Below are 25,613 nucleotides of genomic sequence, written 5' to 3' on the forward strand. Positions count from 1 at the left end.
TTGGACAAAAGGGCTAACTTTTCTCTGAAGATATAGGGTAATTAAAAATCCCTTCCTTTCTCATACAAAGTAGTCTGCAAAGTCCAATGGGATACCCTGCTTCGTAGTTGTTTCTTGTATCCTTTAAAACAATAAACTCTTTATTTTTTTTAATGATTTTTTTTTTTGAGAGAGAGAGAGCAGGGGAGGGGCAGAGAGAGGGAAACAGAGAATCCCAAGCAGGCTCCACCCTGTCAGGGCAGAGCGAGATGCAGGTTCATGAACCGCAAGATCATGACCCGAGGGGAAGTCGGATGCCTAAACCACTGAGCCACCCCGGGCGCCCCAACAATAAACTCTTCAGAAATGGGAAGTGGTGAGGGGTAAAACGGTAGCTTGTTATGGCGAGTTCCGTGGGAGAGGCTGGTGAAGGGGGACAAAGCTTCACAGCGCCCACCAGGTGGCTGCTTGGCACCCAGCTGTGCCTGCGGGCTTCCAACCGCTGTTCCCACTCTGCCTTGGTCACGCGCTCCCAAGCGCGTGCGCGTGCGTGCACACGCGCACCAGCCCTACTCTCACATCTGCTCACCAACCTCCCCTGTTTCCAGAGGTCGGGGAGAGAAAGAAGCAGTCTTTTCTGCGCATTCGCTGCCCTGCTGATTTGCGTCCTAAGGGCGCATCCAACGTGGGCCTTCTCCATTCCTACGACCCACCCCCAGCTCTGCCTTTACCAGCCTTGTGGTCCTGGACGCGTCACGTTCCTCCCCCACGATTCTTCTGCCAGACAGAATGATAGCCTCCCAATCTGCCCCACGGCGCTGTTGTGAAGCACATGACCAAGCCACATGACCCGTCTGTTCCTCAGACCTGCCCAGGCCAGACTCAAGTCCCTGTCACAGACTTCAAGCTTGCTGTTCCCTGTGCCTGAAAAGCTGCCCCCGGATCCTTCTCGTCCCCCAGGCGTCTGCTCAGCCCTCTTTTCGCAGAGGCTCCTTGCAGCCCATCTACAGCACCACCTCCCCCCTCTCCGAGTCTCTCTGCGTCGGGTCACCTAGCTCGGCTCTCCGCTGAGCACACACCGCTTCTTGGAGGCATCATTTTCATTTCTCCAACTGATGGAACGGATGATCAAATTGGGCCATGAAAAAGAATCACAAATCACAAAGGGGCCTCCAATTGCCGTGAACACCCGTTAGAGCCTCAGATGCACACAATGCCTCAGGCTACCCGGAGGTTTTCCTCGGGAGATCTACTGCTCCCGATTCTTCCCTCTGCTCCTCGACAGGTGGTTCACCTCCCATACAATTCACTCTTTTCAAGGGTACCACTCAGCGGTTCTTGGGGCATTCACAGAGCTGTGCTACCGTTGCCACATCTAATTCCAGGGCATTTTTATCACCCCAAAAAGAAACCCCTTACTCTTACCACACACACGCCCTTCCTCCTCCCCCAGCCCAGCCCCTGGCAGCCACTAATCTCCTTTCTGTCTCTATGAATTTAGGTATTTTGGAAATTCCATAGGAATGGAATCATATAATATGTGGCCTTTTGCATCTGGATTCTTTCACTTGGCCTGATGTTTTCAAGGTTCATCTGTGTTATAGCGTGTATCAGTATTCATTTGTTTTTATGGCCGAATAATGTTCCATTGTACGGGTATGACACGTTTTATTTATTCATCCATCAGTTGGTATACATTTAGGTCGTTTCCAGCTTTTAACGATTATGAATAATGTTGTCATGAACGTTCGCATTTGTATACACCCGGGACGGAATTGCTGGGTCATGTGGCAACCACATGTTTAACATTTTGAGGACTGTCACATTGTTTTCCAAAGTAGCTGCGCCATTTTACATTCTCATGAGCAATGTATGTGCTCTCCAATTAATGTGAAGCGTCTCGAATGTTCAGTTCTATGAAAAAGAAATATGGAGGGTGGGGTACAGCAATCAAATTTGCCCCCTCCATGGGACACATTCAGTCGCTCAACTAATAGTTAACTATTTTTCTGATCTGTAGATGGTATGGTTTCAGGCCCAAAAATCTCTGCCTTCCTGAAGTTTGTTTTCTCAAGATGGGGGAAGGAAGAGCCAAACAGTGGAGAAAGATAATGCAAGGGAATTGCAATTTTAATGAGGTTTGTTATTAATGAAGGCTTCAGTGAGAATCAGAGACATGCAGGGTGCGAGGGACTGGAGCCTGAGGCTATCTGAGGAAGAGCATTCTGGGCAGGGAGAACCGCAAGTGCAAAGGCCCTGAGGCAGCAGTGTACCTAGCACATTCAAAGAACATCTAAGAGGCCGGTGCAGCTGCAGTGGGTTGAGCCGAGGGAGCAGAGTAGAAGCAGAGATTGGAGAGGTGGGGAGGTGAGAGAACCAGGGGCTGCACCGTGTAGCTTCTGGAAGGTCTCTGTATTTTTACTCTGAGTAGGATGGAAGGTCATTGGAGGGTCTCGACCAGAGGAAAGACAGGATCTGGCTTGCATTTGCCAAGGATCATTATAGGATAGGATAGAAGAGATGTGTGACCCCGGGTTTCGCCCCAGCACCTAGAAAAGATGGAATTGCCAAACATAAAGATGGGAGAGAAAGGAATTCGAGGGGGGAAAATATGCTCAGGTCACATTTGAAATGTCAACATCTTAGTGAAGATGTGGAATGGGCAGTTGATTAAAAGATTCTGGGGCCCAGGGTGATGTATGCTAGCAATAAAAAATTGGGCATCATCGGGGTAGAGGTGGTATTTAAGCCAAGAGAGGAGAGGGAGGGGCTCCCGAGAGAGAGGCCCAACACCGAGCCCTCTGGCCTCCAGCATTTCCATGTCAAGAAAACCCCCATCATTTTCTTTTCTTTTTTTTTTTTTTTTTTTTTTTTTTTTTTAGTGTTTACTTATTTTTGAGAAGGAGAGACAGCGCTTGAGCGGGGGAGGGGCAGAGAGAGAGGGAAACACAGAATCCGAAGCCGGCTCCAGGCTCCGAGCCGTCAGCACAGAGCCCCCGATGTGGGGCTGGAACTCACAAACCATGAGGTCATGACCCGAGCCGAAGTTGGACACTTAACCGACTGAGCCACCCAGGTGCCCCCACCCTTAATTTTTAATCAAAATGTTACCCATCAATTTACAGTTTCCTTCCGCCCTCCGACTCAGCCCGTCAGTAACTTCTGCTGTTTCCTTCTACCCGAAATGCCTAGAACCACCTCTCCCTCCCTGTCTGCCCAACGCCCCGCTTTCCTTCCTCCAAAGCCCCCTCCACTCTCCCTTCTTTCCTCCCCCGTAACACATTCTCAAAAGGGAGAGTCCAGGAGCAAGCGTTCGCCGGCTCTCCCGAGCCACCAGGGCCCCTCTGCTTCTCTGGGACCAGAGGGGCCCATCAGTCTGTGCATCTGGAATTATCAGCCCCCGGGTGGTCAGGAATTATGCCTTTTCTGCCTTGTGCCGGGTTCCTTTATGAAGGCACCCTTGACATTTCCACACTGGCAACGGTGGGCACCAAAACCCCGGGAGAGGAATAGAGCAGATGACACACACAGACTCACTGCTTGGAGAATCTCCTCAGAATGGAGCCTGCTTCTCAGCGGGACCGCTTGCTGGGCCCCCTCCTTCCTGCCCCAGAAGCTCTTCTCTAGCACAGACCCGGGCCCCGCTCACCTGCAAGCTGGAAAAGGAAGAGCAAGAACAGGAACCCGTGCATCTTGTCTTTGCCCGGGCCCCCCTTGGTGGAGCCAGTCAGCTCCGACTCAGCTCCCGCATCTTCCAACCCTTCTGCTTTCTCTCGTTCTTGCACTTCCTCCTTTGGCCACTTCCCACCAGCGAATAAGCAAAAAGCAGAAGGAGGTAGAACAGGTGAGATCTCAAGGCAACGAGCAATGAAACAAGTCACAGTGATCATAAGCAAGCTTTTGAGAAATACCTTCCTGTCTGCAACCATGACGGGGTCTCTAAAAAAGAGGAATCAGCCACTCCTTCTAGGCCTTGCGGAAATTTGCAGACCTGGACCCCACAGGTCGGGCTGGTTCTTACCCAATGCTTCTCCTCTGGCGAGAAGACTGGGCGGAGGGAACGCAGCTCCATCCCGGAGGCCTTGGAGAGCCAAGGCTGAGGGATACAATGCCAGAAACATGGAATTTCAGATGCAGTCTTGGGAGCCCAGGAGCTCAGCTGTGGGGGAGGTTGGGCCAAAGCCCAAAAGCCAGAGGAGAAATTCTAGACCAGAGATTGGAATGAGGGGGTGGAGGGTATCAAACCCCAGACTTCAAAGAAAAGGGTTCAAAGAGTCGGGGGATGTGAGCAGGGAACTCACGGTCCGATGGGCAAGAGGGGCCTCTGTCCTCAGAACATACTGGAAACTCTCTGCTGTGCCCCAGACCACCAAGTGAGAGCTTGTGGATATTGATACCAGCCTGACCCCTCCAGACACTTGTCAGTTCTACCAGGGGCTCCTTCCTGAAGAAAGTGGCTCATTGCTCATGGCTATTACCCCCTCGCTCCGCACCCCCCACCTTACAATAACGACCTGTGGAAGTAGGAAGAAGGGCAACACCAACTTTGCCTGCCTTACTCCTTCTTCCTGGCAATTTTATGTCCGTCCCCCATCCTCCCCATCAGGATCCCAGCAGGCCCTGGAGTGGAGCCCAGATGCTAGGAACCCATAGGGCCCTTTCTCGTACCCCTGCTCCTGGAGCCACTTTTGCTCTGTGTCACGCATACCCTGTGACATCTTGAGAAGTGAGGGAGTCCCAAGGAGGGACGTAAGCCCCTCTCACCCTGATCAGGAAGGAGCAGGTACACAGGAGGCTTGTTTGCGTAGAAAAATACTCCAGCTGATAAGCCGAGCTTTTCCAGGATGTGGCCAGAGACAGCCTTTCACTTTACATATCTCCAAACTAAGATCAACAATCCTGAGTGAGGGCTCGGGTCAGTCCTCTGTCCCCACTGCTCGACAAGCTCGTTCTCTGCCCAGGGCACTGTACGGTTATGCTGAGAGACATTGGCCTCTGCAAACACGGACACTATTCGTCTTCCAGGGGAAATGACTGAGGAATTAAGCAAGTTGGGCAGTCCTGGAAAAGAGGGGGGCAGATGTTTGGAGAGTTGTGGGTAACCTTTCCCTTCTTGGGCATATTCGGTAAGGAGCGACCAGCATCTGAGGTGCTCCAAATTCTGCCTGCGGCCTGGCCCTGGATCCTGGGCCCAGCTTACCCAAGAAGGATTTCCTTTTGCATCAAGAACAAAGGAGCGCCTGGGTGGCTCAGTCGGTTGAGCAGCCGACTTTGGCTCAGGTCATGATCTCGCGGTTTGTGGGTTAGAGTCCCGCATCAGGCTCTGTGCTGACACCTTGGAGCCCGGAGCCTGCTTCGGGTTCTGGGTCTCCCTCTCTCTCTGCCCCTCCCCCCACTCACACTCCGTCTCTCTCCCCTTCAAAAATAAATAAACATTAAAAAAAATTTAAGAACAGAGAATTATCTTTGAGTGTCTCTGAGTGGTGGCAAGACTGCTCCTCTAAACAAATGTCTCTGGGGACTCCAGGACAGTCAGGCTGTTCTGGGGACCCAGCATCCTCAAAGAGATACTGGAGGCCCTAGTCCCAGCTCGGCCATTGACTTCTGCATGAGTCAGTTCCCTCCGCGGGCTTCCACGTTCCCATCTATGAAAGAAAGGATTGAGTAGATCATCTGAGGCTCCCTTGCCCTAAAAGTACCTGTGTGTGTGTGTGTGTGTCTGTGTGTGCGTGTGAATGCACACATGCACATGCATGAATACGAGTGCTTGTGGATGCGTGGGTGTGTGTGCATGCATGGATGAACACATGTGTGGTGCATCCGTGTTTATATGTAGGCACATGTGGGAGCTATATATACATACATGTATTGTGCTGTTAGTGCTGCGTGTGCACACGTGTGTGTTATAGATGTGTACACACTGTGTGTGCCATGGTAACTGGTGTGAACACATGAATGCATGTGGACGCGTGTGGATGTGACGCGCGTGTATGTTGATGCCTTTTTTGGGTTCTCCGGGTTATAAGGAACAGAGATTTGCTTAAGCTATTTCTCTCAGTCACTGTGGACTCGCAAACTGCGATATTTTCAGAACCCAAACTATTCACTGGTGGAGGAGGTCCTGGACTGAAAGAACTGGTCTTGTTGGGTCTCTCCCACTCTGGATTAGAAGATCCCTGAGAGCAGTATCCCCAGTGGCTAAAAGCACATTTGGCACATAATAGATGCTCAATAAATAATTGTTGGAAAACGAAGAAACAAATGAACCGTTTTCAGCACGTCGTCATTCTTACCCTGGCCCTGTAAGGTCTGCTAAGGAACTGTGGACTGTCATCAACCATAATTGTTCTCAACCACTGTTCTGAACGCTTTCAGTTCACCTGGGACCCAACCACACCTCATCTTTTCTACCCACTACGTGCTATGCTCCATATTTTATACAGTTATCACATCAGGTCCTCACTACAAATACAGAGGAAAGGCGACGTTACTCTCATTTTTCAGATAAAGAGATTTAAGCTCAGAGAGCAAGTAACTTGTCCAAGGTCACACGCTAGTAATTGGCAAAGCCAGGATTCAACCCTGGGTCTGGCTCGTAAAGCGTGCCATCCTGCCTCCTGCTGGATGGGTTGAGAGAAGCCAGCTGCCCCTCGATTCTGTTCAGTGCTCACAATGAAGAGAGAACCTGACAACCAAGAGTTAATAAGACAGCACATCCTTGAGCTGGTTGTCAGCAGGGTATCCGCTCCATGGTTTTTTCTAAAATAGGTTCCCCCAAAACGAAGGGATGTATTATCAGGAACTGGAACTTAATCTAACAAAGCAAGTCGCTGGTAACACTGACCTTCCCAGTTTCCAGATCTAATGCCCTTTTTCTGCAGTCTATGGAATGGGAAGCAAAGTCTCCACCAAGTTTGTTTTTTTTTTTTTCCCAACTTTTTTTTTTTTTTATTTATTTTTGGGACAGAGAGAGACAGAGCATGAACGGGGGAGGGGCAGAGAGAGAGGGAGACACAGAATCGGAAACAGGCTCCAGGCTCCGAGCCATCAGCCCAGAGCCTGACGCGGGGCTCGAACTCACGGACCGCGAGATCGTGACCTGGCTGAAGTCGGACGCTCAACCGACTGCGCGACCCAGGCGCCCCTCCACCAAGTTCTTATCCAGGCACTCGGGCAGAGGCAAAGATTCTTTTTGAGAAAAACATAGGGCTCCAGAGAGGCGGTTAACCCTCTGCAAGTACGAGGTGAAGGAGCCCCACGAATTTTCAGGACAGAGCATGGGCTGCCTTACCACGTGCCCCTCCGGTATCCAAGGTAATACTCGCTGAAATCCACAAACTGAAATTGCTGCCATTCAGAAACTTGATGTTTCTTTAAGCATTGCGTAGCAGGCTAGATTCGTTTGGAAAAAATGAAATCAAGCATCTGTTCAGCAACAGTTAGGCTAGACATCAGTGTTCCTATTTGCTTTTACTTGAGTTACCCAGCACAGTATGCCTCCCAACACACACAGACATATTTCCGAATTACAAAGGAGTGTGTGTTCATTACAGAAGGAGAATGGAATATAAATGAACACGAAGAATGCATTTTAAATCACTCCTGATCCCCCCATGCAAAGACAACTGTTGGTAAATACATGTACGTGGGGGTGCCCTGGTGGCTCAGTTAGTTAAGCGTCAGACTCTTGATCTCAGCTCAGGTCTTGATCGCAGGGTTGTGAGTTCAAGCCCTACATTGGGTTCTGCACTGGACATGAAATATATATATATATATATATATATATATATATATATCCAGAACCAATGTTTTACTCTTTTCTGTGGAAAAGCAATTTATTCCAGGTTAAGTAAAGGATCACTCATGTATGAATTTACTTCGTCAACCACTTTATTACACTTACTAGGGATTTTTAATACAGAAAAGTACAAAAAGAAAACATGACTGATAATGCCCACTCGGAAATACTCCCTGTTAACACTTTTCTTTAAAAGGTAATTAGGGGTGCCTGGGTGGCTCAGTCGGTTGAGCGTCCGACTTCGGCTCAGGTCATGATCTCGCGGTCTGTGAGTTCGAGCCCCGCGTCGGGCTTGTGCTGACGGCTTGGAGCCTGGAGCTTGCTTTGGATTCTCTGTCTCCCTCTCTCTCTCTGCCCCTCCCCAGCTTGCGCATGCTCTCTCTCTCTCTCTCAAAAATAAAGAAATAAACATTAAATAAAATAATTAAATAAATAAGGTAGAGATAAAGAAAAAAGTAAGTCTTTTCCCCACCCCCATTCCCCACCCCACCACCCCAGAACCTCAAAGGTAGCCACTGTCGGTCTCTGCTGCCTCCCTATAGAGAAGCATACACACCCATATAATTCCATTGTGTATCTAGGTGAAGTCAACATAAGTCAGCACACAAGCATATCTTTCTGCCCCTTTTTTTACTCCGTAATATCATTTTTCCCAAACAGCACATATAGATCTACCTCATTCTTTTTTTCTTTTTTTTTTTTAAGTAATCTCTACACTCAACGTGGGGCTTGAACTCAACGACCCTGAGATCAAGAGTCCCATGCTTTACCAACAGAGCCAGCCAGCCAGGCACCCCTACCTCATTCTTTTATCAGCTTCGCAGTATTGCACTATATGGATATTCTACAGTTCAGTTTTTTTTAATCTTTATTTATTTTTGAGAGAGAGACAGAGTGTGAGCAGGGGAGGAGCAGAGAGAGAGGGAGACACAGAATCGGAAGCAGGCTCCAGGCTCCGAGCCGTCAGCACAGAGCCCGACGCGGGGCTCGAACTCACAGACCTCGAGATCGTGACCTGAGCCGAAGTCGGACGCTCAACTGACTGAGCCACCCAGGCGCCCCTACAGTTTATTTAAGCAGTCCCAATTGCTGGATTATTTGCGCTTACAAATGCTGTGATGAACATCCTTGTACACATATCTTGGTGAACTTGTGCACTAAAGCCATAGAACTGTTGAGACAGAGGAATTTGCATTTGTAGCTTCAGTAGATATTGTCAGCTGCTCTTCCAAATGCCCCAACGTAGGTTCCCACCAATGGTGTAAGTACGAGTGTCTGTTTCCCCAACTCTCAGCCAATGTTGACCCTTATCATACTTTTACCAAAGCATTATATGTTATATTGATTCAGAGAAACATACCAGGATGAAGTATACTGAGAGATGTTTGGTTCAAGGAATTGGCTTTCGTGACTCTGGGGGGCTGGCCTGTCCAAAATCTGTAGGGTAGACTGGCAGGCTGAAAATTCTCAGGGAGAAGCTGATGCTACAATTTTGAACAGAATTCCTTCTTCCTCAGTTTTGCTCTAAGTTCTTTCAATTAACTGGATAAGGCCCATCCAGATTATTGAAGATTTACAAGTCAACCGATTGTATATCTGTAATATATAATCTGTACATCTATGACATACCTTCACAGCAACATAGAGATTCGTATTTAATTGAATAACTACATGCTATAGCCTGGCCAGGTTGACACATTTACACACATTTACACACACACACATACACACACACACACAAAATCTATGTACTCATATTCTTTGTTCACTTTCCTACTGACATTTTCTTTTGAGAGCTCTTCACACTACTACGTGTATTAACCCTTTGTCTGTCATACATCTTGCAAATATTTCCTCTCCATCATTTCTCATTTCATTTTGGTATCTTCTGTCAACCAGGACATTTTTACGTCTGTACAGTCAGATCTATCTTTTTCTTTATGGCATCTGAATTCCCTGTCTGATTAAGAAGGTGGCTCAGAGTCAATTAGGAGCCATGGTAACCACCCCATTCGCCTAGGTTTTCTAAGTGTTCCCCTTGAGTCAGGAAGTCACAGGAAAGCAGAGCGCTTAGGCAACATTTGCCCAGCTCCCACTGAGAAGTGTCTGCTGAGGTGCGATTTAATGTCAGGCCCTGGCTTTTAGCAGGAGTCAATAGAGGGGCACTTGGGTGGCTCAGTCGGTTGAGCGCCCAACTTCGGCTCAGGTCATGATCTCACAGTTCGTGAGTTCGAGCCCCGTGTCGGGCTCTGTGCTGACAGCTCAGAGCCTGGAGCCTGCTTCGGATTCTGCGTCTCCCTCTCTCTCTCTGCCCCTTCCCTGCTCATGCTCTGTCTCTCTCTGTCTCTCAAAAATGAATAAACATTTTAAAAAATTTTATATAAAAAAAAGAGTCAGTAGAAAAGCTATAGGAAAAGCTTCACCTTCTCTGCAAAATCCCAACTCTTCCACTTTGTCACTAGAGGCCCCTCGTGTAAGAATCCACATAAGAGATTCCTCTCCACATCGCACGCCGGCAGAAAATACTCACTCATTGAGAAGACTCAGGCAATAAGGACTACATACCCCATCTGGCTTCCCATTTTGTCGTGGATGCCAGGAAATCTAAAAGCAAATGTAACGCTCAGATATAGGAACAAGCCAGGTCACTCTGGGGTGGAAGATTGCTTCAGGCGGTATCATTACCTGGCCTCTGGTGCAGGCGAGTTTTGAATTCCTCAAATTCCTTTTGGAATGGATGGAGCCAAATACAAACATAAACCAACTGACTTAAGACAGAACGGAAACACTTGTCTGAATGGTGGCAGAGTTGGCACAGAGGTCTCTGTTTGAACCACGATTAATTAACATTTTCACAAATGCTTCAGAGGAGGGAAGGTGCAATGGAAATTCTGGATCCAAAGTTGACATTCAGCTTCTCCAAGCAGTGAGATTTGGGGCCAACCTGGAGAAACTTCAGGAAAATCCTGGCAGCTGTTGAGTGAAGAGAGTAACTCCATAGTGTATCTAAGGTAATGGATTTAGGCAGCCTCATCCATAACGTTTAGAATACAAATGGACACCCATAGACCACATGTCTCAATATTTTATTATTCTAAATGCCAGCTTAAAAATGATAAAATCAAGAGGCACCTTGGTGGCTCATTCAGTTAAGCGTCTGACTTCAGCTCAGGTCATGATCTCGCGATTTGTGGGTTCAAGTCCCGCCTCGGGCTTTGTGCTGACATCTCAGAGCCTGGAGCCTGCTTCAGATTCTGTGTCTCCCTCTCTCTCTGCTCCTCCCCAGCTCATGCTCTCTCTCTCTCTCTCTCTCAAAAATAAATAAACATTAAATTTTTTTTTAATTTGATCAAATCAGGTGTATCCTATCTTCTTACTTCCTACCTTGACACATATATCTTCCTCCCAACCAAGAAGCCAGGTTTGAACACAGGATTCTCAGAAGTTCTGCACCAAAACATGGCGGCAGCATCCTGCCCCTGCCCCCAGACAGGATTCAGCAGGACCTGAAATGCTGAACCTTGTCACCATGAACCGTGTTCCCACTAAACCAGAGAAATTCCCATTAAGATGGAAATGTTTTCATATGAGGAGAGAAGAAAGGGAATCCTTCCCCGTGAAAAGGAAAAGAATAAAGGGGAAAAGAATGTCAATACATTATATCCTTTAATAAATGAAGAAGGTGGACATGAGCGGACTGAACCTTTACATTCTGGAATAGACTCTCTAGGAAGCCCCTCTTCAAGCCTGAGGAAATTGGATTTGAGATGTAAATTATTATATTGTTTTCATTTACTTGTTTTTGAGAGAGAGAGAAAGTGCAAGTGAGGGAGGGGCAGGAAGAGAGGGAAAGAGAGAGAATCCCAAGTAGGCTCCACACTGTCAGCATAGAGCCGGAGGTGGGGCTCAAAGCCATGAGCCTCAAGATCATGCCCTAAGCTGAAGTTTAACTGACTGAGCCACCCAGTGCCCCTGAGATGTAAATTATTAAAGCCACTGCACACAACAAGCAAATGGAGCCTTTTAACCCAGGAGGAAATAAAAGCTGAATCGAATTTGGTTTGGAAATGGGTGTGGGGGACCACAGTCAGGGGACATTCAAAGTCAACATCACAAACAATCCCATGTTTGCCCTGCTGCTAGCTCAGTGCCACTGTCAAAGCCAAACAGTGTTGGGACCATGGGTCCAACCCCAGGAGAACCTGTCCATCATTACGCTTTTACATTTTGGGGTTTTTATATCTTTATGGTTTTACAAGTCCAGCTAAAGTTGGCATCTCTTAAGCCTTTCCAGTGATCTTGAAGGGTTGTCTTTGGAAAGTAGCTACTATCCATTTTGAAACTAAGGCATTTACCCACTCATTCATTCATTCATTCATCCATTCTTTGAGAGCTTGTTGAGTCCCAGGCCTCCAGGTGCATGTATATTTCCTGTCTGTTGCTTATGATTTTCTTCCAAATATAGCACCTGACCTCCCAGGCTAATTCTCCCCACTGCTTCCTTCATGTACAAAAGTAGCCAGGCCCTTCTTTCTGAAACTCTGTTTCCCTTGAAATGCTGTGTCTCCAATGCCATGCTCCATGGCCAAGTATAAACTCTTCCCAAGGCATGTCTCCAGACATTCTCTTCCGAGAAGCTGGTGCCAAAGGGAATTACAAGTGCAGGGATTTTATTAGGTGAAATACTTATGAAAGAAATCGGGTAGGAAGCTGGGAGAGGTGGGGAGAGCCCGCAGATCATGAGGCAGGTATGACCCCAAGCGAAGGAGAAAGGGCAGGAAGGTTGTGTGAAAGTCTCTGGAAGGATCCGTGAAATGGTGAGGAAATCCTCAAGCCAAATTTGGCCGTTAGGGGAATCTTGTGTCTCCCAGTGACAGACCTGCCTCAGTGCCCCTACCATACTGTGCCTTTGGCTGGGAACTGCCAGTAAGAAGCATGGCCTCAGTGCAAGCACACTGTGGGGGACCACGGAGAGCACAGTGGGTGTCAGTCAGTATGCCCTCTTGGTCGGAAGTCTGAGAGGCAAGTTCTCATGGTCCCTTCAGATGTTCATCAACATGGGGTGACAAGGTTTCTCCTATGCTTTCATGCCTCTTCAGTGACTTTGATAGGAAATCAAGAGTTCTGTGTGTGTGTGTGTGTGTGTGTGTGTGTGTGCATTAGAAGGAGCCTGCTCCCACAGCCACAATGGCATCTCAGAAGCCCCATGCACACTGCAGACGCTCACCCCTCTCTTGCTCCCTTTCAGACCATCCTGGTGGGTGACAGCGGTGTGGGGAAGACATCTCTGCTGGTTCAGTTCGACCAGGGCAAGTTCATCCCTGGCTCCTTCTCGGCCACCGTGGGCATCGGATTCACAGTAAGCCCTCCCAGACTCTGGGGCCCCGGTGTGTATCTGTGAGGGTCCCAGAAGGAAGCAGGTGGACACTCACATTGGATCATTCAGGGAGGTTTAACAAGAAGACTACTTACCAAGGTGGAAGCAGGGTGTCGGGGAACCAGGAGGCATGGTGCAGTGGCCGTGCATACACAGGGCCTCCACTCCAACCCTAGCCTAAAAAAATGAGGGGAGGGAACCGAAGCCAGAGCTCAGGGACACAAGGCTTCATGGAGAGAGCTGGCTGGCAGGACCTGTGACCCTCAGTGGAGGAACACAGCAACTCATGGTAACCCTCCCGGAGCTAGCCCAGGATACAAGTCAACTCCCCCCCTACCCTGCTCTCCTCCTGTTCCCACATCTCCTGGGGCTCCCCTTTGGCTGAACACAACTGGAAACTAGAAAGAATGCCTCCTTTTTTAAGTTTATTTATTTATTTTGAGAGGGGTGGGGAGAGAGAATCCCACGCAGCCTCCGCGCAGTCAGCATGGAGGCCAACGCGGGGCTCAGACTCACGAACTGTGAGATCATGACCTGAGCTAAAATCAAGAGTCAGATGCTTAACCGACTCAGCCACCCAGGCACCCCTAGAAAGGATATCTTGATATAGATTGCTCAGGTCTACTTTCTAGGGCAAGAAGAATATGGAGAGGCAAAGGGACGGCTTAAAATTTTAAGCACAGTCCAAATTTAACACTGTCACATGGGTCCTAGGGAGCTGGCAGGCCAAGGGTCAAAGTTCTGTTTTTAGCACTCTGTCTCTTCCTGGATCTCCTCGGGATCAGGACAGAGCAGGGCACAGGGCCTGTAGGACCACACTCGGGACTGGGATGGTCACACTGGCGGGAAGAGAGAAGGGGAATCCCAGAAACTAGGCTTTCTGGTTGGGTCACAGCAAGGAAGGCGAGGACTCATGGTGGCCGGGATTCAGAGTAAAACAGAAATGACAGCCTGGCCAGAGAGTGCAGGGTTCTCCCATGAGCAGGCTCCAGAGTGCTGGGAAGGGCAGGGCTGAGTCCCAGGAGAGCAAGGCTTCCCAGACAATTCCTGAAGCCTTGGACCAGGCTGCCACACCAGGCATCCCCCACCTCAGGCCCATGCCCAGTCTGCCCTTCCGCACACAAGGTCGGGGGAGCCCTCACAGCCACCAGCCTTCTCCCCCACTCCGTGCCCATCCTTCTGCCTGTCAGACTCAGAGGGTGCACAGTGGGATGAATGTTGGTGTGGATGCGGACCTAAAGACTGTGACTCACACCCCACAGATGCGGAGGGGTGGGACCTCCAAATTTTGCCACTAGCCTGGTAAGAATTTTGCCACTAGCCACTAGGCTAGACGACTGGCCCATCGGAAGGAAGAAAGTGTGTAATCACACTGAGAGCCCAAAGCAGGCGGAGACAGGACAGATCTGGCTCTCCCAAACCTACCACAGGACAAAGGAGGATCTTGGCTGAGCCAACAACACAAACCACAGCTGGAAGTTAGAAGCCCTTTGAAGGCTCTGGGGGGCGGGAGGCGGGGGTCTCCTTTGCCTCCTCCAGCTTCGGGTGGCTCCTGGCGATGCTCGCCATTTGTTGGCTCGTAAATACACCACTCGGATCTCTGCGTCTGTGTTCACATGGCCGGCTTCTCCCTGCGTGTCCGCTCCTCTTCCTATAAGGACATCAGTCATGTTGGATTAAGGGCTTACCCTATTCCTGTATGACTTCACCTTAACTAATCATACCTGCCACAACCCCCTTTCCAAATAAGGTCACATTCTGAGGGAGTAGGGGCTGGGACCTCAATAGAGGCTTTGAAGGACACCCGTAACAGTGTGGTTTACAGTGGAAGGTGAGCGAGGGCCATGTCACTTCCTTTCTGCCATTTCTCCTCGGCCATCACCCTCTGGCTCTGAAAACGTTTGCCCCTGCGGGGTTCCCGTGTGAGCCCTCAGGAGCTTAGAGCCTGAGACACTGAATGGACTGGGGTTGTATTTGCAGCAAGAGACTCTTCCCTCTGAATAGCAGGCAATAAATGCACATCTGCAGAGTTCTGATCCTGTAGGTGGCTCTCTGAGCCCCACCCTATGTACACAAGAGGTTATGGCAAGCCCAGCTCCAGAAAATAGCTCTGGCCAATGCCAAGACTCACAGGGCTAGAGGAATGTGTACACACAGTCCCCACCAGGCCTCTAGTCACCCATAAGCCACATCTGCCCCTTGTGCTTTACCCCCAGCACCTAAGTCAAGAGGTACTGATGCCCTTCTCCCCCGACACAGCCTTCGGTCAGTCCCGCTGTAATGCAGCCACCCAGTTCCATGGTAAGCTGTGGGTGCTTGTGCAGAATGTTGGCACAGGAGTAATGAAATGGTTAGCCCCTGAAGCGCAGGGCGGGGCCGCCCAGGCCACACTCCCACTGTCTGCCACCAGGAACTGCAGGATTCCTGGGTTGTCCTTGAGACTGTTCAAAATGATCCACGACTCCATGAATTCATTTACTACTAAATATTTAAGGCCTGCTCAGGGACAGGGGCTGAGGAGCACAGGTGAATAGGGCCAGCCCTGCCTTCAGGGGCGCCGAGATTGGGAGGTTTGGAGTCGGGAGAGGCTTTCCCATGCTGGAACATTCCGGGCACAGCCCAACAGGTCAGGGAGAAATGAGAGGTGATCTGTGCTAAAGGGTCAAAACCCTAGCACCCACCAGGGGCCGCGAAAAGCCACAGTTGTAAATGTGCTGCAAGGTGAATTCTGGTGGGTAAATAAAATTACATCCAGAGGAGCTCGGGCTGGGGTGCATTAGCAAAAGCAAAACTGCCTGAGCGCTGTGCTCAGAATGCACGCCTCCTCTCAAAAATCGTGCCTCGCTGCCCCGGGGCCTTCCCAGCCCACAACCTCACCCCCACCCCAACCGCGACCGGGGGACGTCCGTCGGCCGCCACCTGGCCGGGGCTCGGGCGCCCCCTGCAGGCCGCGCTGTGCAGCGGCAGTGGGAACAGGGGCGCGGAACCCCGGGTTGCAGCGCTGCCAGACCCAGCGCTACAGGCTAGGTTTCCGGAGACGGCTCCCTGTGGGAACCTAGCCCGGGCAGCCTGCGACCTTTGGGGACCGGTCCTCGGGCTGGATTCGTTCCACGTCTTCGGAGCACGAAGCCGGCCCAATTTGCTCGGGGCACGCCTGACCCTCTGGCGCTGACCTGTGGTTGTGCGCGCCCTCGCGAGACAGCCTGCACCAGGCAGGTATCTTCGGGGTGGCGAGACATAGGGAGGAGCCTGTGGGGGTCCGGGCTGGGGCGGTGGAGGGGGGAAGGATTGGGTGGAGCCTAAGGCGGGGAGGTCCCAGCGCTGTCCCCCGCCCGCCACCAGTCCTAGCTCACCTCTCGTCCAGGGGACGTGACGGGCATGTCTGGCGCCGCTGCCACCCGGGATGGAGAGGCGCCCGAGCACTCCCCGCCCTGCAGTCCGAGCTACGATGTCACGGGCAAGGTGGGTGGGCACTGTGCCCAGTACTGGGGACTTCCCAACCGGCTCTGAGGGCCAGCCCTTCCCACGCCCTTTGCCCTGAGACCCTGGCCCAAGCCTCTTGGCTGGCTGCGTCTGCGTTGCCTTCAGCCCTTCCCCCAGGGAGCCGGGTCTCCCGGAGCAGGGAGGAAGGGTGGAGACTGCCGACGTCTGGGCTGGCTCAGCGAGGGTGGGAAGAGGAAGATCGGAAGGAGCGATTGACTGACTGCCCCACACAGCGGACCCCAACCCAATTTCCTTCTGCACACCCCCGGCGATATGATCTCCCGGGAACCCCATGCCTCTGCGTAAAGGTTAAGCGCTCAACCCTCCTGGGCACAGGCATCCCGAATGCTGGGAAATAGGGATGCCTGGAGACGCAGAGAGGACGCCCCCTGGCGGCGGAGCAGTTGTCGTTAACGCCCTTTTCCCAGCTAAGCTCTCCCCTGAGACTTAACATCCAGTTTCAAGGCCTTAGGCCTGAAGTTCTTTAGGTCCCCAGCTGCCCCCAAGCCGTACCCCTTCCCTTTCCACTGCTGCAGCCATTTCCTCCCGCCTTCCTCCAGGAGGATGTTGCTAACCAAAATGCAGGCCCACCTGGGAATTTTTAGAACCTGAGAAAGATTTTGTTGCTTCATCACAAGTCCCCCATGGGGGAGCTGAAGTCAGCTCTCTGAGGCCGGTTTCCTCTAGAGGGCTGCCCTGTTACAGAAGCAGGTGAGGGTGGAGGACAGACACCTCCCCACCCCACCCACCCCCACCCTGGGGCACATGGCGGAGGCGGGTACCCAGAACTCTGAAAGAGGTGCTGAGGGAGCGCAGGGCTTCCAATCTTCCTCTGCAAGTTTGGGGATGAGTGAGGGCTGTCCTGCCTCATGCTGCGTGGCCTTGAAAGAGACCTGCCTCTTTCTGTGCCTCGGTTTCCTCCCCCACCCCCACCCCAGGCTCACTCTCACCAGGAACTGAGGCCTCCACCCCCCCCTTGTTTCAGGGGAAGCCAGTCTGTAAGTCACTTACTCACCCAGAGCCGTTAAGATAGGCGTCCTGTGTGGGCTGGTGGCAGGAAATGGGCCCCTGTGCCTTCAGGGAAGGGGGAGCTGCTAAGGGCCAGCCCCTAGGCTGGTGGGGACCACCTGACCTCCTGGCCTGACAGTCCAGCTGGGCCATTTGCCAAGGAGGTGGCAAGGCTGGGCAGCTGTTTGTGTTTGGTAGAATTGCCTGGCTGGGTGGGTGGTGGTGGGCATCTTTTGTTTAAGGCGGTCGTGATCTGTAAAGTATACTGGAGTCACCCTCCCTCCTCCCCGCTCAAGGGCTAGGATGCAGGAGCCAGGGAGCAGCGCAGGCTCCAAGGGCTCCCCAGCCCCCAGCTCTCCACCAACCCCCCTCCGCCCCCCCCTCCCCCCCCCACCTCCCTGGGCCAAGCAGCATCTGTGGAGAGTTGACCCGTGGCCTCCAGCAGCCTGCTTCCCCCAGGCTTGCCCCAGGAGACTGAGTGCAGGCCTGCCCGGGAAGAGCCTGGCTGGAGCTCCTTGGACCCAATTAGAGGGAATGGGGGCCACAGGCAGGCCCTACCCAGCCCTGGGCCGCTCTTTCCCGAGTCTTAGGCAGTTTATTGGTCCTAGGCGTTAACCAACTCTAAAGAGGCCTCAATGAAATCACCCTTTCTCCCTTCTAGTCACCGTGGAAACCATGCCACATAAGGGTTAAGAAATCTTCCTAACGTCCCTCAGTAGGCCATTTAGAAGCCAGGACCCCAGCCTCTGTATCCCTTTTGCTCAGACCCTTTACCTTTCCACCAAAGCTAGCTAATCCCAGTGCATCGTGCCCACAGCAGAAAAGCCTCTGGGCTCCGTTGTCAAGGTCAGAGCCTCAAAAGTAACTCAAGCCTAGTCTATGCTCAATCCTTTAAGTATGTAAGCAGCCAATTGGGAAAGTTCCAGCATTAGTCCAGACCTCTGGTCTCCAAGATTGAGGAATGACTGGACAGAGGGCTCCCTTCCCCTGCCCCCACTTGTCCTCAAAAGAAGATAGATGAGCAGTGACTGGCCAAGAATAAAGGGGAGAGACACACATACACCCACACTCCCTCCCCTACAGGGACCCGGGGATGCCAGTTTGCTGCCATTTGTCCCACTGGAGAGGTTTCTGCAGAAGGAACTTCAGATTCATTCTCTCCCCATTTCAGTATCAATTTCAACCCTCCCTAGTTCATGCAACCCTTTTGTAAACATTAAATGTCATTAGAAAATTCCAGGTAAATGTTGTGACAAAAAAAAAAAAACAAACAGCAGTCGTAATTTTAGAATATGCCCTTGCAAATGACAGTGCCCTCCCCCATCAGATCTGATACCCTCCTGTGGGTGGGAATCCCTGTCCATGGTATTAACACTTCCCTTCTGGGCAGTATAGCCCCATCCACCCAGGCGCACACATGCAGAATCCACACTGACAGAGAGGGAATCCCAGCTTGGTGTGGCAAGGGGAGAATGGGGCCAGAGTCTAGACCATGTAAGTGTGGTGGTTCTTTGGGGCCACCAAGCACAGTTGCTCACCTGTTAGTGCTGAGGTCTCAACACAGGCTTCCAGGAAATTGGGTGAGGACAAGAGAGTCAGAGGGAGGGCCTGAGAAATGAGCTGAGCCAAGGAGAGGCAAGGTGAAGGCAGCAGCGGGCTTTCCAGAAGCAGGTGCCCCTCAGTGCTGACAGCATCCGTCCCTGGCCCTCTGCCCCTCTTTCTAGGGCCTCTCTCCCTGGATGCCCAGAAATTTGACCCAACTCCCCATTAACTGCCTCTGCCCCCATCTCCTAGGTGATGCTTCTGGGAGACTCAGGCGTTGGCAAAACCTGTTTCCTGATCCAATTCAAAGACGGGGCCTTCCTGTCCGGGACCTTCCTAGCCACCGTCGGCATAGACTTCAGGGTGAGGTGGCTGTAGGCTCCTCCTGCCAGCAGCAAGCCAGGGGGACCACAGCTCAGGCCCAGGGTGCTGTCCTCTCCTTGCCTGCCCTGGCTCCTCAGAGCTTCTGTGGCTCACTGTCCAGAGGGCACCAGGGACCACAGAGGTGGCCAGGTTCAAGGAGTCTGGGCATGGTGGGCTCCTTGCCCACCTATAGGATAAGTCTTACAATTCTGCCCCAGAACAGGGCAGACACATCCCAGGGTGTGAGCTGAGTTTCCTGGCCTTCGGTCCCCTTGCTCTTTGCCCCTTGAGCTGGGCCCTTCTGGCAAGGCCTCAGAGGTCTCCCTGTCTTTCTGGAGTTCCCAGAAGCACAGCACTACATTAGGTTGAAGAGCCAGGCTGGCCCTGTGGGGAGAGAGCAGCTCACCAGGCTCCCTCCCTCTCGACTTGAGGAACCCATGTTTACAGATCTGCAGCAGGGACATAGCACAAAGGTTCCGGGAGAGTAAGGTCTAACCCAGGCTGGAGGGTGGGGGGAAGGAGGCTGTGCAGAGGCTGGGTGCCTCCCTCCCAATGGGAGGAGAACTGAAGCTTCCCTCTGGAGAACTAGTGAGCAGCTAGGGGAAAGCAGATTCTGCTGATCCAGCCTCTGTAGTGCCCAGGATGCTGGGGGGGGGGGGGCGCTTCTTATCTCTAAGGGCTCCCTTGGCAGGATGGGGCGGAGCTCCAGGAGAGCCGAGTGGAAGTGGGAAAGAGGCGGGGGCTCCCCCAGTCCTGTGCTGCCTGCTGAGGTCTAGGGAGAGTCAGGCAGGTTCTTGGGCTCCAGCCCTGGCATGTTAGCAGACAAGTCCCCAGAAGGGAGAACTGTGTCATGGGGATATTTGGAGACAGGGTTCTGCTGCCCTGAAGGGGTGATCTGGCTGGAGATGCCTCCCGGGCTCACCGCACCCCCTTTAGCCCTGGGGAGCCACCAGCAGGATGTCTGCTGCTCTGTTGGATGCCTAGGACCCCAGCCTCCCCTGCTTTCCAAATCCACCCTCCCTCTGCCCTTTTCTCTTTCAGAACAAAGTGGTGACTGTGGATGGTGTCAGGGTGAAGCTGCAGGTGAGAAGGAGGCTGCCGGGGAAGGAGGGTGATGGTGGAGCCCCGCCCCTGCTCCTCACCCAAACCACAGAAGGCCCCCAGCCCTGCCCTCCGCCTGGGGCAATTTCCTGTGGGGCCCAGAGGAAACGGCTTTTGTTTGTTTGATATTTGTTGAAAAAGCAGTTCCCAGCACCCTCGATCAAAGGCAGCTCCACGTGCCTTCAGACTAGCCTCGGCTTGCTCCAGCTCCCCCCGCCCCCACCGCCAGTTTCCCAGGCCTCATATGCTGTAGGAGACAGGACACCCCCAACCCCTGGGCTAGGGAAGGGGCTATAGCCTGACCCAGCTTGAGAACTTAATGCCCCCCTCCGGGGCACCGTCAGATGTTCAGAAGGCCCTGAGCACCTACAGCAGGAAACAGCCCACCTCCCCACACATCTCTTACACTCCAGAGTGGGTTCGCTCGACCCAGCAGAATCCCCGCAGGCTGCCTCCTTCTGACCATTTGTCTGTCCCTTCCTAGATCTGGGATACCGCCGGGCAAGAGCGGTTCCGCAGCGTCACCCATGCTTACTACCGAGATGCCCAGGGTGAGTCCTTCCCAAGCCCACTTGTAATGCCCAGCCTTCCGCCCCACGTCCCCTGTGTGAGCTCTCTTTCCTCCCGCAGCCTTGCTCCTGCTGTACGACATCACCAACAAATCTTCCTTCGACAACATCCGGGTAGGTCCCCTCCACAGGCCACCCAGAAGCAGCCGGGGCGGGGCCTCTGCAGGCTAGGACTGCTTCCTGCTTTATGGGGAAGGGGTGGAACCCAGAACACCGCTGCCTTTTGAAAAACACCTGAGCTGTGACTCAGAAGTAATAAACTGCTCCTGGGCAGCATGTGGGCATAAAGGCCAGGCAGGCTGTTGGGTGCGCTGTTGGGTGCCTGTGCCACCTGCTTGGCCCTGCCCGTGATTCATGAGCGCATTTCATGACAGAGTGTTCAGAAAGTACCCAGCTCCACCCTGGACAATTACCCACAGAGGCCAAGGGGAGAACCCAGGCAGGAAAGTCTACCCATACATCCAGCCCAGCTTGCAAGACAGTGATTCAGGCAGTGAGCAGTTCTGTCCCCGCCAAACCATTAAAAGAGAGTAGGGATAAAAATTCAACAAGTACAAACACCCACTGTGTGCACAGCACCATAAAGTTTTCACAGCTGCCTGATCTCAGGGGTTGCCAAGCAAATGGGGGTGGGGTTTGGGGGGGGGGAGGAGAAACCAAAACATACAGATATAAAACAGCTTATAAAGAGGATGGAGATCTGTGGCACTCATTGCCACCTCTGACTTCATGCTCCTGGTAGACATCACTAATCAATCACAGTATTTTTGATCACTGAGCCCTGATGTGGCCTTAGAATCCTCAGCAGGGCAGCCAGGAAATCGCTGATGACTCCGAGCTGATTTAGGAGAGAAAGCTCTGCCATCTCCGGCTTCTCTAGAACAGGGAGTTGCGGCATTTGGGGTTGGCTAGGAAAAACTGATCAAGACTGGAGAGGCCAGAACAAAGATGCAAATGAGAGAATTCAGGGAGGGCAGTGAGTAGCCCAGGAAAACCTACAGGACGGAAGAAGGGCAGGGGAGAGGGAGGGGGGAAGGGCTGGGTCTCAGGCCTGGCCTGGCTCAGCTCGTTGTCTCCCACAGGCCTGGCTCACTGAGATTCACGAGTATGCCCAGAGGGATGTGGTGATCATGCTGCTTGGCAACAAGGTGAGCGAGCCCATCCCCGCACCTCCTGCCCCACTGCCACACCACTCGCTCCACCCAGCCCCACAGTTGCCCCAGAGGGTTAGCTGGACATCCTTCCAGCACAGGTTTCTTTCCAGACTCCACGGCAAGGGTCAGACTTATGTGGCAGCTTCAGCGCATCTCATCTGCCCTCTTAAAGCTTCTCCCCTCCAGGGAAAGCCCAAGCTGCGGTCTGAGAGATCCAGGGATACCCAGCTGTTCAGCCTCGATTAGATCACAGTAGTAGGGTCACAGACGAGGCGCTAAAAGTAGCAAAGGTTAGCCCCAACTACTGTCATCTCTCTGAGGCTGGTCACCACACCCCTGCGGAGGACAGTTTCCCATTTCACCAAGTGGCAGTGAGATCCCCTGGCTGGGAGCTGGGTAACTCTGCCTGAACAAGGCAGAAACCCTGGTAGGTGGGGGGGGGGGGGGGGGGGGGGGGGGGGTTCGGGCTAAGCCTACCACCCGCAGTCCCACAGGCTACCAGCAGAGGGCAGGCAGTGGCTGCTCCTCAGGCAAAAGAAGGGCCAGCCAGGGCCTGAGAAGGGGCAGCTGGGGGTGGAGGTTTTCTTCCCCAGAGTGACCCACCTGGGCTTGACAGGCAGATGTGAGCAGTGAAAGGGTGATCCGTTCGGAGGACGGAGAGACACTGGCCAGGGTAAGTGACTCGCCGTGGGCAGGGTGAGAGGTGGGGACGGCCAGAGGCTGGCCCTGAGGACATTCTCTTCCTGGCAGGAGTACGGCGTTCCCTTCATGGAGACCAGCGCCAAGACGGGCATGAATGTGGAGTTAGCCTTTCTGGCCATTGCCAAGTAAGAGCTGAGCAAGGAAGAGAACCGTGCAGGGCAGGGTGGCACCATCTGGGAATCCAGTAGGGCCTGGCCCCTGGCCCAGCCCCTGGCCCAACCACATTGTGCATGCTGTGTCCAGTAGCCCCGAGCTGTGGGAGTGGGGAGGGTGCAGCTGTTCACTCCCTGCCCAGCCCACTGCTTCTTCCTCTTCAAGGGAGCTGAAATACAGAGCCCTGTGGCAGCCCGATGGGCCCAGCTTCCAGATCCGAGACTTTGTGGAGTCCCAGAAGAAACGGCCCAGCTGCTGCTCCGTCTTGTGAATACCAAGGGCCTGCCAGGGGGCTCCAGAGGCCCCCGCGGATGCAGCCTTCTCCCCCCAGATCTGGTTTATTCTGCGAGGCTGGGAGTTGGGGGACCCAGTGGACAGCCCCTTCCCAAGCGGGAGCTGTACTCCCACCCCTACCCTAGTTGCGTAGTTTCCCTGCATCCTGGGGGAGGGTAACATATTTATTTCATCCTAATGACACATAATGTAATACAAAAAGGGAGGGAGGGGGGAGGCGGGGCACCAGAAAAACAAGGCAGGGAGCTGGTGGCCCTTTTGCCTTCTGCTACTTGGACTTGGGGGGCTGAGGCTCCCTCCTAACCTTGACAAGGGCGGTGTTGCTTCAGTTCAGCACCAGAGGGCAGTGACGCACTTCTGCAGCGTGAGGGCCAGATGTGACCCCGTGGCCACCTTCATCTCAACTGGAGAGGCTAAGCAGACCCCCACTTTCATTTCCTCCGGCTCCCAGGGAACAGTCTTCCCCAGTAAGATGGTCCCTGGTGCCGGGAGCTAGACCAAGGCTAGGGAAGATAAGAGATGTGGAGATCGGGCAGTGACAGAGCTCTGTGGGTGCAGGGGGGAGGAGTGACCCAGACTAAGTCTATCTGTTTGGCTGCCTCTGGCTTTCCTAGTCCCCCTCTGGGACATGTGCCCCTTTTCCTCCAGCTCACAAGCCGAAAACATCTGGTTCCTGTTCTCTGGACCTTGGGTCCCAGGGGAACCCCACCTCCCGGAACCCCTGGTCTTTTCTACCTTTTTGCTTGTGCCCCTAGACACCTGAGGTCACAGCCAGGGAAAGGTTTTTCTCCTATCTCAAACCTTTGGCAGGTGTGCACCCCCACAGCCCACTTCTAGCAGCCACAGTGCTTCTACTGGATTAAGAGTCAGTTAAGGAGAAACCTCTGACTTCTGGAGCAGATGGGAGGCAGAACTGAGCAAACCTCACCCCACCACACATATCCCCCCAAACCCAAGCGCTGTCTCCTCCTTGACCACTCATGCCTTTTCGCTTCCAGACAGACACCAAGGCCAAAACTCTCCATCTCTCCTCCCACTGAGCCAAGTTAGGGAGTGAGAAGTCACCCATTACTGGGTAAACCAACACAGTGTGCAAAACAAGGTCATTTGAGTAAGACTGGGGTGAGGAGAGTCAGCAGAGTTTATGTAGGGCCAAGGTCACCGGTCTCCCAGGTCCCTGACTGCAGCAAATGGAGGTGGACAGGAGATATGCGGGTCATGACCTGGAGGCACCTTTACTCTAGCTCTCCAGGCCAAGGGCAAGGGAGAGGATAAAGGAAGAAGTACACACTTCACATTTCTGAGGCTATTGCATTTGCTTTCAAGGCAGAAATCTTGCTCTCTGAGCAGAGTCAGCAGCTCCAACTTGGGCCTGATAAGGAAACTCTCCTAGGCTTCTCCCAGGCGAAGCAGGGAGGAGCCTGACCTTGCTGGGCTCTTCTGGGGCCCAAGGCAGGTCACAGGAGACCGAATCACATGGTCCGCATTTGTGTTTTCAGAATTAAATTGCAGAATTTGGAAAGTACACCCTGTCCGCTGCTTCTTTGAGGTGCGCAGGGAGAGGGGACAGGGGAGATCATGTTGAAATGATGCATGTTGGGGGAACTGTCACTGCCCAAATCATTTGATCCTCATCCTTCAATGCCCCCAACTGCTCACCTCACCCTTAACCAACCAGCACCCCAGCCTCTCCCGGGCCAGGGGGTGAAAGGTTTATCTCATGGTCCCATTTGGGGTTTTTTTGTTTGTTTGTTTGTTTTGTTTTTGTTTTTTGTTTTCTATTGGAAAAAGCCAGGGCTGTTTATCCTCTGCTCGCTGTACTCAGAGATTGGTTACCAGACTCTGTTCTGCCTCTCTTCCCCCACTTCCCTAGCCAAACGCTGACGCCAGTGTTCACACCCTTGTCCTAGGTGGCCTGTCCTCAGTAGGCAGCCCCGGGGAAGCCTGGGCTCCCTGCTGAGCCCTCACACAGTTCCAGCGAGGATGAGAGCCCGCACCCCTGTAAGCGTGTCCTTGGACAACGCAAAGTGACTCCACGAACGGGAAAATGTCGTTATTCAAACAACTTTGTTGGGTCAGAGGTGCACCTC

At 52.6% G+C, this 25,613-nt stretch overlaps 2 protein-coding genes and 1 long non-coding RNA gene across 10 annotated transcripts in view; 1 reads left to right on the forward strand and 2 right to left on the reverse strand.

The window, feature by feature from the left end:
• LOC102963787 (CMRF35-like molecule 1) overlaps nucleotides 1-3,990 on the reverse strand; it is a 101,833-nt gene extending 97,843 nt beyond the window's left edge. For all 3 annotated transcript variants that reach the window (XM_042965498.1, XM_007091227.2, XM_042965497.1), the window contains exon 1: nucleotides 3,629-3,990. In XM_042965498.1, the coding sequence (XP_042821432.1) occupies nucleotides 3,629-3,908 (280 nt within the window). In that variant the 5' untranslated portion in view covers nucleotides 3,909-3,990. The remainder of the gene's footprint in view (nucleotides 1-3,628) is intronic.
• A 4,796-nt stretch (nucleotides 3,991-8,786) lies between these two features.
• LOC107180485 lies at nucleotides 8,787-18,012 on the reverse strand. 2 transcript variants are annotated; one of them, XR_006210966.1, is made up of 4 exons: nucleotides 17,653-18,012; nucleotides 13,250-14,805; nucleotides 10,343-10,750; nucleotides 8,787-8,948 (listed from the first exon to the last, which is right to left on the reverse strand). It is a non-coding gene; the product is annotated as an uncharacterized LOC107180485 (long non-coding RNA). The 2 variants fall into 2 exon arrangements; XR_006210965.1 differs by lacking the exon at nucleotides 17,653-18,012 and adding an exon at nucleotides 16,508-16,595.
• Nucleotides 14,907-25,048, forward strand: RAB37 (RAB37, member RAS oncogene family). 5 transcript variants are annotated; one of them, XM_042965502.1, is made up of 10 exons: nucleotides 14,912-16,366; nucleotides 16,519-16,616; nucleotides 19,440-19,550; nucleotides 20,592-20,633; nucleotides 21,136-21,202; nucleotides 21,282-21,334; nucleotides 22,303-22,368; nucleotides 22,991-23,047; nucleotides 23,125-23,201; nucleotides 23,395-25,048. In XM_042965502.1, the coding sequence occupies exons 2-10, from the start codon at nucleotides 16,533-16,535 to the stop codon at nucleotides 23,498-23,500; spliced, it is 663 nt and encodes a 220-aa protein (XP_042821436.1). In that variant the 5' UTR covers nucleotides 14,912-16,366; nucleotides 16,519-16,532; the 3' UTR covers nucleotides 23,501-25,048. The 5 variants fall into 5 exon arrangements, with proteins under 5 accessions (XP_042821439.1, XP_042821436.1, XP_007091291.1 ...); XM_007091229.3 differs by having other exon boundaries at nucleotides 16,091-16,370; XM_042965505.1 differs by lacking the exon at nucleotides 19,440-19,550 and having other exon boundaries at nucleotides 14,907-16,370.
• Nucleotides 25,049-25,613: the final 565 nt, after the last annotated feature.

Source organism: Panthera tigris, chromosome E1 (assembly GCF_018350195.1).
Source record: "Panthera tigris isolate Pti1 chromosome E1, P.tigris_Pti1_mat1.1, whole genome shotgun sequence".
Lineage (NCBI taxonomy): Eukaryota > Metazoa > Chordata > Mammalia > Carnivora > Felidae > Panthera > Panthera tigris.